At 39.9% G+C, this 15,464-nt stretch overlaps 1 protein-coding gene across 1 annotated transcript in view; it reads right to left on the bottom strand.

Annotated features, from left to right (window-relative positions):
* Positions 1-15,464, bottom strand: part of Prpsap1 (phosphoribosyl pyrophosphate synthetase-associated protein 1) — a 36,449-nt gene that overhangs the window by 12,479 nt on the left and 8,506 nt on the right. Inside the window, exons 3-6 of the mRNA XM_005407435.2 lie at positions 15,118-15,184; positions 2,836-3,008; positions 1,478-1,593; positions 456-511 (exon numbers count right to left, since the gene is read on the bottom strand). Of these exons, the coding sequence (XP_005407492.1) occupies positions 456-511; positions 1,478-1,593; positions 2,836-3,008; positions 15,118-15,184 (412 nt within the window). The remainder of the gene's footprint in view (positions 1-455; positions 512-1,477; positions 1,594-2,835; positions 3,009-15,117; positions 15,185-15,464) is intronic.

Here is a 15,464-nt window from a genome sequence, read left to right as displayed (position 1 = left end):
AATCAGGCCACAATGTAAATGCCTCAAGGGCATATGAGCTGGGTTGGTATCTGATTCTAGATAATTTTGCTTCTATCCTTGTCGAATATTTTTTGCTTTTTTTTATTCTTGATAACCACCTCCTTTCTCCAGCATTCTAGTGGACAGCTTTAGAAAAACTGTTCAAAAAGGTGTCCTAAAGGCTATTCCCTGAAAAATGCTCATAGCCCAACTGATTTCCTTTTCCTGCGACCTGGAAAGAAGAACTTCATTTCCTCCCAGGGGCAAACTGTGTTAACTCAGAGTTGCACTCAGCCTCTGGCAGGCTGGATAGAAACCTGTGGGGATGCATGTGACAATGACATGCGAGAAAGCCTGAGAGTTAGCCATGTTATGACAGTCTTGGATTCCAAAACAAATAATTCTGACTTCAGATTTACCTGAAAAGGATTTTTATAAATGTCTAGTTTAGTTACCTTTTTGCAGCATCAGGAGATTTTGCTACAATGACTGCGTTTCTGTAATTTGGAATCTATATTTGGAGGAAAAACAGAAAATACCATAAGGTTATTTAAAAAAAAGACAGCTGGGCATGGTGGTGCACGTCTGTAATCTCAGCACTCAGAGGCTGAGGCAGGAGGAGTACCATGAGTTTGAGGCCAGCCTGGGCTACACAGTGTGTCCAAGGCCAGCCTGAACTACATGGTAGACCCTGTCTCAAAAAAAACCACTTCCCCCTACAAAACCCAAAACAACCTGGATGCTGATATTATATGTTTTTCCTCTTGTAACAGTGATCCAAACTAGCAATCAAATATGTTAAAACTTTACTCACACACTTACATTTTTTCACCATTTATGAATTAGCATCTCTGCAAAAGTACTACATCACAAAAATAAAAAATAATTCAGCCAGGTATAGTGACACACGCCCGTTATTCAAGCACTCAGTGGGCTGAGGCAGCGGGATGGCTGTGAGTTTAAGACCAGCCTGAAGTACACAGCAAGACTCTGTCACAAAAACAAAACAAATAAAACAAAATAAAACATTCAGAGTCAGATTTCCCCTTGATAAACAAAATTTAGGGGCTGGGCATGGTGGTACATGCCTGCATCCCAGCACTCTGGGAGGCTGAGGCAGGAGTATGGCAAGTTGGATCCCAACCCGGACAACTCAGTGAGAACCTGTCTAAAAAAAAGGCTAGAAGTGTAGCTCAGAGCTAGACCCTAAGTTCAGTCCCCTGCACCATCATCAGTCAATCGATCAATCTTAAAACCTTCATTCTAGAAAACATATGCAAATTGCTAAGGAAATCTGTTTTTAATGTCTTTTAAAAATATGATCCTCCATGACTACATGCTGAGTCTATCTGGCTGCTGCAGGCATTAAGGCTGAAGGGACACAATCATCCGATGTGCCTTTCAATACTAAAATCTGATACCAGAAAAAACTAAATAGGATTTGAGGGCAATGGGATGTGAGCTGCTGGCTCCTCACTTCTTCCTGGATGTACTGAAGCAGGAAAGGTGAGGCTCTAAGGTTGTCCACGGGGAAGCTGAAAAAGCCTTGTATTTCCTTTTGGTGAAGATCCATAGTGATAATGTGAGTTAAACCTGAAATTTTAAAACAAAAAATTACAAAGTTCTCCCCTACAAGTTAATGGCTACAGTGGATACAAACTAGGTGTTCAACTCCTGTTTCCTACCAGAAGACTGAAGGCAGTGGATATAACCAGCACCACAGTTACAGACTTTTACTGTAAAGCTCCATAAACCTGATGAAGTAAAAAATGTGTTGAGCTTAATGCCAAGGAACCCATGACTTTGCACAGGACCAAAGAACTCAAGATGAAAGAAAAATGCTGTCCTCTATTATTAGCTTGATCCTGAAAAGTGAGAAAAGAAAAATGAGACAGAAGTGAAAATATGACTATGGAGTTAATAAATACCAAAGCAATAATAGGTGTCAACAATAAAAAGCCTTTATTAAAAATATATAGAGAAAAAAATATAGGGAGAAATAAATATTGAAGGACCATGGCTATGGCAGAGAGGAACAAGAAATCAAAAGCAAAGTAATAGGTATATCAGAAAAAAAGAAACGCATACAGGATAACCACAAGATGCTGAAGCTTAGAATAATTTCTTTATGTGATAAAAGATGGTTTATGAAGCATTCTTACAGGAAAGACAAAGAAATCATATTCGTATAATCAACAGTATTGAACAGAAACAGTACATGTACAAAAACCTTGCAAACAGTCAAAAGTCACTGCAAAACTTCCAGAGCAAAGGAAGTTTTATTATTATTTTTAATAAACATCAAATAAATAAAAGCTCAATAATTATAAGATATTATTACATTTTATTTATACGTCAGGAATTATGCCATTGCTACATAAATAGAATAAAAACAATGAAAATGAGCTGCCAAGGCCAAAGGGATGGAGGGAAGAGATGGAGGGAGGGGCAGAGTACATAAAATAAAGAAACAGTAAAAGAAAAATCCACTTTTAATGCTATGAACCTAAAAAGAATGTAGCTAACTCGGGAAAACACATCTGAAAGATCACACAAGATTGCCAAGCCTGACAAGTAAAATGTGATAACTAGATGAAATAAAAAAGTGACAGAATGATAAAAAAAAGTCTGCTATAGAGGAGAAAACAATGAAGTATTACCATTCTAAAAATAAAACTGTAAGAATTATAAGCTCACATATTCTTAACCAAACTATGCAAAAGAGAACATAAGAAAAAGCACGCAATAAACAGAACAGAAAAAAAGGTCCCAAACTAGATACTTCAGGTTAAGATCTAATCTCAAATAGGAACTCCAAGTTTTCTGTTCACTCACCTGCTTTTGCCAGCATGGATGCCAGGAGCTTGCACACAATGGAACCCCTCTTCCTCATCTTGCTTTGTTTGCTATAGGGGAAATAGGGGATGACTCCAATGATGTTCCTAGCACAGGAAGTCTTCAGTGCATAAGCCATGATCAGCAGCTCCATCACAGCTGTATTCACATCTCTGGAAGAGTTAACATTTGTTTTTCTGAGTGAATTATACATATTAACTCTCAGAAAGGATCTCAACTTTCTTTCTTGTGAGAGATAGAGGATGAGGTGGTCCTGGAACTTTTCAAAAACTTCTGTCCCTTCTCGCTGGGACAGATTCCTGACAAATATTATGCACAGAGAGAAGGAAATATGACCCTGAAAGGTATATGAAGGAAAAGCAAATTCCAATGGTAATGACTGTGGGCTGCTGCTCTTTGCCAAGGCTGATCAACCTAAGGTGGGCTCCTTTCTTCTGAAGGCGAGGCCTGTTAGATCCTTTGGGACATTCTTCCTACATCTACCTGCACTTGGCCTCTTCTGGCTCCACCTGGGATTTCCCATGAGTCCTCAAACACCTTGTTATGGTTTGTGTCTAGATGTCCCCTCAAAGCCTTATGCAATCACAGGCTTTTTTTCAGAGGTGACTGAATCTAGAATGTGTGACAGATTTGCACTGCAATGCTGGGATTAAGGGTGCTGGGGTTAAGGGTGGGTAATTGCTGAATCAGTCCATGATTGGATTGGCATCACCCTAATCCCAGTAAACTGGATAGAATATAAGGGACAAAAAGAGGCTTTTCTCTCTCTTCCCCACTTCTTGCTTTTGCTATCTTGTGGGCACCATGAACTGTTCTCCTCTGCGATGCCGCTCTGCCAAGGCACCCTGCCCTGGAACCAGCCGATTATGGACCGAAACCTCTACACACTGTCAACCAAATAAACCTGTCCTCCTTTAACTTTGGGTGGGTGTCAGGTATTTCGTCTCAGCAACAAGAATAGTAAGAAATCCAAATGTTACAGTTTGTGTCTAGATGTCTCCCCAAAGCCTCATGCAATCACAGGGTTTTCTGGAGGTGGTTGAATCTACAGTGTGTGATTGATTCATCATGCAATGCTGGGGTTAGGGGTGGATGACTGCTTGATCTATAGACTGGATTGGCACAATTGGCACTGCCCTAATCCCAGTAATATAAGGGACAGAAAGAGGCTTGTCTCACTCTCCCTTGCTGGTTTTACTGTCTTCCACCACTATGAATAGCTGCCCCTCTGCTATGTGCCACCCTGTCTTGGAGCCAGTGGATTATGGACTGAAACTTCTACAAACTGAGCTAAATAAACGTTTCCTTTTTAAACTTTGGGTCACAGATATTTTGTCTCAGCATTGAGAAAACTAACTAAGATACTCCTCTCTGGGTCAAGAAATGGGTTGCATTTTCCCACATCACTGGGTCCTAGCAAAAGCAGAGCGGTTCTGCAGGTGAAGTTCCTGAACTGCCATGTGGGAGTGAGGCTGCCCTCATTGTGGCAAAGTGGGAACCTACCACTGACCCAGCAGAGACCTAATACATGTTTGCAGAAGAGGTGGCAAGCTTTTTAGCTTGCAGGACAACCAGGCTATTTCCTTCTAGTGTCTTCCAATTTATATTTCCATCTCTCTCAAAGGCAGTTTATCTGAGAGTGAGCAAGGACTCTGACAAGTGTTCTCCACTTCCACATCCAACTCATAGAACTTCCAATCTCACCTCTATAATTTGTGTTTGTTGTCACCATGGCAGGATTCTATGATTTAAAACAAACAAACCAACATAAAAACACCTCTCCCAGAGCATAGGTTGATTCCTCAAGACTATAATGACATTCCTTTTGGAATACTGGTAAGTTCTACTCTTCTGGTTATCATTTCTTTCCTCTGAAAGAAACTAGAGCATCTTCCTCCTTCATATCCTAGATGATAATGCCTAAGTCTGGAATCAAAAGTCAGAAGACACACAGTCTTTTGACTCAATGATGACAAAACAATTATCAAATGTTTTGAAGGTACTTGGGAATTCCTAACACTCAGTCTGTTTTAGTTCAAGCATCCATTCAACAAGTATGTATTGTGCAACTTGTGTCAAGTACTGGGGGCTTAAAATGGTAAACAGGGCAGACCCCATCTCAGAGGAAGGCGAGAGACACAGCTTCAGCTTGGATCATTCTTTTTTTTTAAACTTGTTAAAATATTGAATTTATTTCACATGTATATTTTTTATCTCCCTACCATTTCTATATCTGACCATCACTATTACTATGTCCTAGCTTAACACTCAACACATAACACTCAACACTTAAAACCAAGCAAAAAAGTTGGAGTTTCACCTTGGAAAACTAAATAGGCATTCTGGAAAACACATTCACAGCTATAGAACCTGGAAAATATTTATCAAATACAGTAGGGAAAGTTCTCATTTTGCATTATTAAAAGGATAGTCAAACATCAACTGTTTTACAAAAGAAAAAAGACAATTTTAACAAACTATAAACTGTGTTTTCTTTTTTTCTTTTTCTTGTAAACTGTGTTTTCTTCTTTTCTTTTTCTTGTAAACTGTGTTTTCTTAAAAACTTCTTTCACTGCCAGAGATCTTGACCAGCCTTCTACTTGGTCACCTGAAAGCAATTCTTCACATAACTGATGAACTTGGTTTCTACTTTGGGAAGAGAAACACCTTACTCTATACTTGCTTGCATTTTTGCTTTAATGTCTTTTACAAAACTAGGTCCTGCTGGATGTGGTTGCACACGCTTATAATCCCAGCACTACTTGGGAGGCTAAGGCAGGAGGATCGCTGTGAGTTCGAGGCCAGCCTGAACTCCATAGTGAAAAAGACCCCCAAAAACAGAACAAAACAAAACAAAAAAACAACCCACCAGACCAATAGGTCCTTTGGGTGTTTTAGGAGGTTTTTTTGAAGGATCTTTGACCTTTTGATCTTGGCGTTAAGTTTTGAGTCTTTTGCATTCTGGTTTGATTTTTGTGCATTTGTGGCTGGAGTATCTTATATATATTTTCACTGGAGCTTTCTCTTCAGTTTCCTCATCATCAAATCATCATCTCCATCATCATCTTCAGCAGCTAGGTTTACTTTTTTCCTCTGGAACCCTGCTACCACTCCTGGAGGCAGATCACTTTCCAGATATACTTACAAATTTTTCATCCACTTCCTCTTCCTCTTCTGACTCTGCATCTTCCTACACAGCAACTATGTGCTATCCTCTAATATACACACTGGACACACATTTCATCCTTAAGACCACAGGTGGTAGGGCAGACATGGTGGTGCATATCTGTAATCCCAGCAACTGGGAGGCTGAAGCAGGAGTTCAAGCCCAGCTATGGCTACACAGTGAGTCCAAGGGGCCAACCTGAACGACATAGTGAGACCCCGTCTCAAAAACAAAAAACAAAACAAAAAACACAAGCGGTGTAATTTCCAAGTCCTCAAGGGAAACCATTGGCTGTTCAGACATTTTCAAAGCTGCCAATGTAACTTTAGTTGGACTGCCTTCTTAATTCATTGCCCCTGCTTTAACAATGTGAAATTTATCCTTTGCAACAGCCCTTAAACTGACTTTCTTAATAACTGATACTCATCTTCAGCATTACTCACATTAAAGTGACAATCTTTGTCAGCCTTTAGTTACAACTGAAAAGACAGTTCTGGGGCCCCAGGGGGCTCATGTCCACGTCCACTGAATCTTCCATGGGGTGATGATATGTACTTACAAAATGGGAGAGAATGGGGACAAAGAGAAATGACTATCGGTCTAGAAAACAGACGTGCAGGACATAATCACATCAGGGAACACTTAACTCTAAAGGAACATTCCTCTCCCAAAGACTTAAGTCTTTATTCCATAGTGAGAGGATCCAAATCAATGACTTGTAACCTCCAGAATGTTCAACTGGAAGACCGCATACCATGCAGAAGATGGCATGCATGTAAATAATCCCCGGGGTCCACACTTATAATCCATACTAGAAATCAAATATACTACAACCAAAGTCCTCTTCCATTGGCAGGCTGCTTGTCAACTTTGGCTTGATCTTGTGATCCTCCTATCTTAATCTTCTTTTTTTTAGGGGGGTCCTTTTTGAGACAGGGTCTCCCTATGAAGTTCAGGCTGGCCTTGAGCTCACTTTATAGCCCAGGCTGGTCTCGAACTTGCAGCGATCCTCCTGCCTCAGCATCCCACGTGCTGGGATTACAGTCATGCGCCACCAGGGGCCTGGCACTTTAACCTTCTACTTGTGTGATGCTGTGTGGTCTTACACAGCTTTACTACACTGGATGTGACCTATTAAACTAGACCTCAATGTCAACAACGGAACTAGAGTTCGAGTCAATTTAGTAGATTCTGCAAGAGCAATTGTCCAAGTAGTTAACAGGTTTTTAGCTAGCACCGTTATGGCATTTATAATATACAATTGCCCCACATCATGGGGCGTGCGAAGCCCAGCACAAAGCAGGTCCAAGAGTAAGACAGTAGTGTAGCAAGATAATTTTTGAGGAGACTGGTTTCAGGTTTTCCTTTCATTCTAATTTCTTTCATGAGGGTTTATTTTCTAGTTTTTTTTCTTCCTGCTGACCTATACCTAATGACACCCTCCAGCCCAAGGCCAACGAAATCTTTCTGAGCCCCCACTTCTTACTGGTCGGGAAGATGACAAAGGGGCCTTTGTCACACAGGCTTTATCCAGTCACTGAGAGACAGTAGCCAAATTGGACACAGCTACTCCGTGGGCAGGCAGGGAGAAAAGAAATTGGCCCGAAGCCTCTGCTTTATCTGTTCCCTAAGAATGTTCCATGCACATCCAGGCCAGTTCTTGTAGTCTTTGTATCTAAGTAGGACAACCTTAACTATTTTATCAACAGTTTTTTGGTTTTTTTCCTTTTTTTACCCTAGAATAATCACAACCTTATATAAAATAGCCCTGACTGTGCTATCATTTTAGATAGGCAAAAACTCACATGTATTAAGGAAATAGACACAGTTTACACATTCATTAAACTTCAAAAAATAGCACCATAGATAGAAGTAATGGGAACGTGGGAACAGGATAGGTCTGTTTTCAACAAATAAGCTGTAATTGGTTTTGGGGTGTTTTTTTGGGTTTCTTTTGGGTTGAGACAGACTCTCATTACGTAGTACAGACTGCCTTGAACTTGCTTATGTAGCTCAGGCTGGCCTCAAACGCACGGTAATCCACCTGCCTCAGCCTCCTGAGTGCTGGGGTTACAGGTGTGTACCACCATGCCCAGCTTATAAATGGTATTTTTCATATCAACATGCTAGTACTTGCACGTAAACATGAAACTGTCCTTCAAAAAAATACTTTCTAAATTTATATTTAGTGTACTTTAATTTCACTGCTCAGTGGATTTGGAATTTCTTTGAGTAGCACTCACAGTTCAACTACCATACCATACCAGCATTATCACTTCATTCAACATTCCAAAAATTAAATCCATCCTCAACAAACAAAAACTTACAATTATTGGAGTGGTTAAAAGAAATATGCTGCCAGTACTGAAAGTGATTTTAGGAGTTCTAAAGTTCTAAAGGAAGGAAGGCAGGGGGCTGGGGATTTAGCTCAGCGGCAAAAGCGCCTGCCTGGCAAGCGCAAGGTCGTTTGAGTTCGGTTCCCGGTACCGGAGGAAAAAAAAAAAAAAAAAAAAAAAAAGGAAGGAAGGCAGGAAGGAAGGAAGAAAGGAAGGAAGTCTGTCTGTCTTAGAATGAGGGCTCTAAAGGCAGCCAAGGTTATCTATCTGAATGACCAAGCTTTGGTCTGTTTGTCTTAATCAACTTATGTTCTCATGGTACCAGGGGTTGAACCCAGGGCCTCATGCATACTAGGCAAGTGCTCTACCACTCGCCTTAAAATTAGCTATCTTTTCTTTTTTTCGGTATCAGGAATCAAACTCAAGACTTTGCGCTTGCCAGGCAGGCATAAAATTAGCTTTCTAATTTTAGGTAACATCCTCTTGCAGACATGCCAGTACAGCACTCAAGAAGCTAAGGCAGGAGGACAGCTGTAAGTTTGAGGCCAGCCTGAACTACACAGCAAGACCCTGTCTCAAAAAAAAAAAAAAAAATTCTCCTCTATCTCAATCAAAGAAAGATCTCTAAGATATATTCTTTCATCTCTGAACCCAGCAGCTAATAGTAAAAAATTAAATTCCTGGTTCTTCAGTTGTTAAGAGTATTCAGTAGTCAAGTCATAAAAGTAGCAATTTACTGTGGCAAATCCAATACCTTTTTTCCTCCAGTACTAAGAACCACATAAAATACCACTTCTTATGACAAAGGACATTAACAAGATGTAGCGAACCTCATTGGTCTCTCATTGTACCCTGGAGAGAAACGGCAGTGGGTATGAGAAAAATAAAGACAACAGACAAGAGCTGGGGTCAGGTGGAGTTATCTCTTGCCTGATGAGCAGGAGGATTGACTTCAACAATAGGGGCATTTATTTTATACACTTGCAAAGTAGTATCATGAGAGATAATGTTGCCTGGCGACTAAGACTGTAATTGTCCAAGCTGGACACTTTTTTCAGTACTGAGGTAGTTTGACTGCCCGAAGCACTCTGGTTCTGTCCCACCCTCACACACATGACCAACAACCAACTCCAGCGGCTCCCAACAAGATGCTGTTTCTACACTAAGAACAACATCTTCACTGACTAGTTTGAGTGACCATGGACAGAGAAAAGGGATCCAAAAAGGAAAGTGCTATTAACCGTGAATGTTTTTACACCATGACAACAGATTGTGAATTTACACTGACAATACATGGTCAGGGCAGTCTGAGCCACAACCAGGAATTTCAAAGCAAAAAGAGAAACGCAAAGGTCTTTGCAATTTTTTTTTGTTTTGGTCTTTTTGAGACAGGGTTTCACTATGAAGTTCAGGCTGGCCTTGAACTCACTTTGTAGCCCAGGCTGGCCTCAAAATCAGAGCAATCCTCCTGCTTTAGCCTCCCAAATCCTGGGATTACAGGTATGTGCCACCACACCCAGTGATCTTTGCAATTTGAGATGAGATCCAGTGGGGAAGGAAATAATGTCAAAAAGGGATTACCTTGTGAAGATACAGAAAAGACAAATGCGTAAAAATTGTGTAGAGTATTCATTCTACAAGTATTTGAGGGACTACATATGCTAGTGACATAGATCAAAATCCACCGGTTCATTAAACAAGTTTACTAAGGATCTATTACAGGCCAGGCACCGCTCTGGGTGCTGTAGACAGCATGAAACACATGTTCTATGGGGACATGGAAGGAGACACATTCTCTCAGAAAGTATGGGTTCAACCCCATCACACAATCCTATACGTACAATTACATACCTAAAATGTGCAGAAGCATGCTGCCAGTGCTGAAAGTTCAAGCCCAACCTGTGCAACTTAGCAAGACCCTGTCTCAAAATTTAAAATATTTTTTGACATTTTGGTTATGTATCTTTAATGTAATTTTAAATATTTTTTATTAACATGTATCAAGTTTTTAAAACTTAGAAAGGGCTGAGGAAGTAGGTCAGTGCAAAGGCACTGGCTCCAATCCCCAGTGTGCCCCCACAAAAGTATACTTCCAAAGGAATACTTGTTAGCCTCAGGAAAATGTGCTATAAAAACATTCAATCTTAGGCACTACGTTCCAAGCCCTAAAACCAACAAATTAGGTCTCACTGGGTCAATCCTATGATTAAGCAATACACTGAAAAATCTCAATGGCAGAGCACTTGTTTACCATGTACAAGGTCCTGAGTCTCATCTCCAGCACTAGGAAAAGCAGGAGAAGACACTAAGAAAATTACACTTTCACAGGTATCAATGTCTCAACTCTCCAACTCATCAGGAACACAAAAAGTTTAACAACCTCCTTGCTCTCTAATAGCTGTACCTGAGTGGTCTACAAACAGCAGGGAAGGCAGCTCATATCCTCAATCATTAATGTCATCCATACTGTGAGGACTAACAAAACAGGGTCTCTAGGTCAGGGATGTTTCCTAAATACAAGCAACAGAACAAAGGGCCCCAGAACACAGCTGGTTCACATGCCAGCACAAGGATAACTAACACCAGTGCTCATTCCCTGGCTTTTCCAAGAGAAGAGCTGAAAGGGCTCAAATTCCAGTTCAAATTCCAGGTTACAATGCAGTCAATGAGCAGTGCCCATGAGATTTCCTCAGCAATTCTCCCTAATGACCCACATTCTTTGCTAACATAAAGTCAGGTAAGGTAGGGAAGAGACTCGGCCAACCAATTCTGCCTTTGGACTTAGACCTACTATTTCATGGAAGATTAATGGCAAAGCTCGTCCACATCTGTGGCTGAAAGGCTGAGGTTCTGTATTCTACCCTTCAAGAAAGAGTTCATAGCCAGGCCTGGTGGCGCATACCTGTAATTCCAGCACTGGGGAAGCTGAGGCAGGAGGTTTGCCTTGAGGGAAGATTGCTGCCGAGTTTGAGGCCAGCCTGTGCTACACAGTTCAAGGCCTGCCTGAACTACATATGTGGCCCTGCCTAACAACAACAAAAAAGGTCATTTGAGAAATGCAAATTAACACAACACTAAGATTCCATCTCACCCCAGAAAGAATGGCTATCATCAAGAAGTCAACCAATAACAAATGCCGGCAAGGCTGTGGGGAAAAAGGAACCCTTCTCCACTGTTGGTGGGAGTGTAGAGTAGTACAGCCATTGTGGAAATCAGCATGGAGATTCCTCAGAAAACTAGGATCAGAGGTCCCATTCGACCCAGGTATTCCCCTTCTGGGTATATATGTGCACTCATGTTTATAGAAGCACAATTTGTCATAGCTAAATCTTGGAAACAACCCAAATGCCCATCAACTGAGGAATGGATAAAAGATGTGGTATTTTTATACAATGGAGTACTACTCAGCTATAAAACTTTTACAGGTAAATGGATGCAACTAGAGACCGTACTCACAAGTGAAATAAATCAGACCTGCATGTGTAAACATTGTATTGTCTCTCTAGTGTAAGAAACTGAAAGAGTGAATAAAATCTGAAAGGTATAATAGATATTGTGAAAGCGAAAGGAACTTCTCAGAGGGAAAGAACAACTGGGATGGGGGAAGGAGAAAAGAAAGGAAGGGGAAAAAAATATATATATACACACACAAAATAACTAAGATAATTGTACTACTAATTTCTACAGTTAAAGCCTAATTGATCAATTTTGCATGCCTATATCTGGAAATCTGAACAACTACTGTGAAGATAACAATATGCAATATAACAACCATTGTTAATTTCCTATCATCTTGTTTTGAAATTCTGCATCGTTTTAAAATAAAGTTTAAAGAGAAAAAAATCTGTATCTGTATCTACATCTATAGTTACCTCTCAGGGTTGGGGATATAGCTCAGAGGCACAGGTGCCTGCCTGGCAAGTGCAAGGTCCTGAGTTTGATTCCCAGTACCAAAAAAAAAAAAAGAGATATAGTTATCTCTCTATCAATATCTACATAAAATGTACACTCAATAAGATACTTCCTCCGAAAGAGATTGTGTAGTCTCAATATAGCATAATTGTAAGTAATAAGTAATACAAGTCACTATGTGTAGTAAAAAGCTTTGTTAAGCTGGGTCTGTCAGACCTGGAAATGTGCAATAGCAGTGCCAAATGCTTCCCAAATTCAAGGCCAATGTTATGTAAGAGGAAAAACAAAAGCAATGTAGAATCCACTTTCTATGGACACTTATGCAAGCCCCTTAGATCTTATTTAAGTTGCATGTTAAAACCAACGAACAGGAAGACTCTAGTCACTCCAGGAGGCAAACAATATAAAACTAAATTTGCTGGAGGAAATGCAACACACATGTGTATTAATACTATAAATATTATAAGTGTAGTTGTATCTATCAATACTACAATGCCTGGAACCTCATACTCAGCAATTCCATTTCTTAGAATCTTTCTACAGGTACACTGGAAACATGGGCAATATATCATACATTCAAGAATGTTACAAAAAAAAGAATGTTCACTGCAGTACCACTGCACTACGACAAGTCTGGAAATAAACTGGGGGACATCTCTGCAATACATCATACAGCAGCAAAGAACAGATGATGAGAACAGCTGGGCATGGTGGCCCATGCCTGTAATCCCAGGGCAAGCGGGCAGAGAAGTGCTGTATGTTCAAGGCCAGTCTGAAATACTCAGCCAGACCTTGTCTCAACAAATTAATTAATTAATTTTCTTAAAAAGACAAGAATACAGCTTCACCCCTTCCAAAGATGCACAACCTGAATCTCATCCAGAAATTTCTGACAAACCCAGGTTAAAGGATTTTGACAAAGTGACAAAATGTGAGTCTTCAAAAAACAGCCTACAAAAGTGCAAAACTGTCAAAGTCAAGGAAAGCTGAGAACTGCTGCAGACTGCATGTCTGAAGACTAAACAGTTGACGTGCTGAACAGTTTCCTTCTGCTCTAAAAGCTGCTATGACAATGGGCAGATTCTGAATGAGACCTGAGAATTACACAGGAGTCACAGGTGTTAAGATCCCTGATTCTGATGGTTGTGTTTTGGTTATAAGAGGGAAAATCTTTGTTTTCAGGAATAGCACATGGAAGTATGAGGGTAATAACTTACTCTAAAATTGGCTGCATCATATATGTATATATCATCATACATGCTGCATTATAGGTCATATGTACAAGTTTCTTATAAATTTCTAATTATTTCAAACTAAGAATCTTTAAAAGATAAAGTAGCTCTTCATATACTGCTATGCCTAATTTTTTTTTCCTTTTTTTTTCTGGTGTTGGGAATCAAAATTCAGGACCTCACGCTTGCCAGGCCGGTGCTGTGCCACTGACATATAACCCCAGCCCTGATATGCCTAATTTTTATATGAACATTACACTGTCATAACCAGAGGAGAGTATTAAAATACTATCTATGTGTAACACTGTGTAGGAGATTTTGTTATATTTGCATATATAATACTCACACCATGACCCATGGTCCTCAATCTCCTTCAGACCCAGCCTTCTCAATCTCTTCAATGGGAACAAGAAAAGCTGTCATGGAGGATTTAAGGATTCAAACAGTACCTACAAAGTGCCTGCACTGCACACACACAGTGCAATTCTTATTCCGGGACGTAAGAATCCAAATTTTGTTGTTTTTTTTTCTGACAAGGTCTCACTAACTATTTCATGCTGGCCAAGAAGTCTCTTTTTAGCCCAGGTTGACTTCCAACTCACAGTGATCCTCCTGTCTCAGCCTCCCAAGTGTTTGGATTACAGGCATATACCACTACGCCTATCCAGGAATCCAGATTGATCAAGACATGAAGGTCTGGGGCTGGGGATTTAGCTCAGCGGCAAAAGCGCCTGCCTGGCAAGCGCAAGGTCGTGAGTTCGGTTCCCGGTACCGGAGAAAAAAACCAAAACAAACAAACAAAAAAAAAGACATGAAGGTCTGAATTTCCTAAGACTAATTGCCCAACCATCCCATCCCCTCTGAGGAGATGGGAAAGAAGATAAAGCTAATCTCACATAGAAACGTGCTCTCAGGCCAGAATTCCTGCAGGGTCAGCCCTCCAGTCCCATGTTGAGAAGCAGCAATGCTATCTCCAAAAGATGACTAGAAAATTTAAAATGTGCACAATAAAATGCTGCACAAAACTGTCTTGATGGAGCAGCGCACATACCTGTGATCCCAGTACCCTGGGAGGCTGAGGCACAAAAATTACAAATTTAAGCCCAGCCTGGGTGACTCATTGACTTAGTGAGACTCTGTCACCTAAATAAATAAATAAATAAATGAATGAATGAATGAATGAATGAAAGAATTAGGCCTGTAACTCAGTGTGAAGGCTCTGTGTTGAACCCCGGTACCACCAAAAACAAACAAAAACTGTCTTGATGGGTGTGAACCAGGAGCGGTTAGGCAGTATGCCTAACAGTACAAACTTCTCAGCAGAGCTAAACTGGCAGACACTGGCTTAGGTTTGGCGGATGCAAAGGTAAGCTATTTTGCCTTGGAGGCACTGAAAGTCTGGAAAGGTGGTCAAGTAAACCAGTAAGAGTAGAACGTGATAAACAAAATAGGAATTCCAGAAACTAGAACTATGCTTTGGGAAGTAATTTAATATAGACTAAATTAACAGTTTAAATTCATCATTTAAAAAATCTTAAACTATCCACATGAAAAGATAATTTATCATTAAGGTTTTTAGAAGAAAAGAGGTACATAAAGCAGTGGTAACCCTTACCTGGGTATTGTCTGTATAATGAAAATATCTTGGCCACGAACAGATTCTTTTATTTCAACTCTTGTTTCTAAAAAACAGAAAAGTTCTAAAGTTTTAAGAAAAGTACTTCACAATGCTTCAAGAATATAGCACTTAAATGAAAACAATCTAAACCAACATTTTACTTTGTACAAAATAAATTAATAGATAAATGAAAACTGAATCCAAACCAACATTTTACTTTGTACAAAATAAATTCTTAATAGATTTCAGAACAATAAATTTATATATATATATAAATAGTATATAATAGTATAAGTATATATACTTATATAGTATATATAAGTAGTCTATGCAAATAGTCTAAC

Source organism: Chinchilla lanigera, unplaced genomic scaffold, assembly GCF_000276665.1.
Source record: "Chinchilla lanigera isolate Chin_1 unplaced genomic scaffold, ChiLan1.0 scaffold00105, whole genome shotgun sequence".
NCBI classification, from domain to species: domain Eukaryota; kingdom Metazoa; phylum Chordata; class Mammalia; order Rodentia; family Chinchillidae; genus Chinchilla; species Chinchilla lanigera.
The sequence above is the reverse complement of the archived record's forward strand: the minus strand, read 5'-3'. Positions and strand labels throughout refer to the sequence as shown.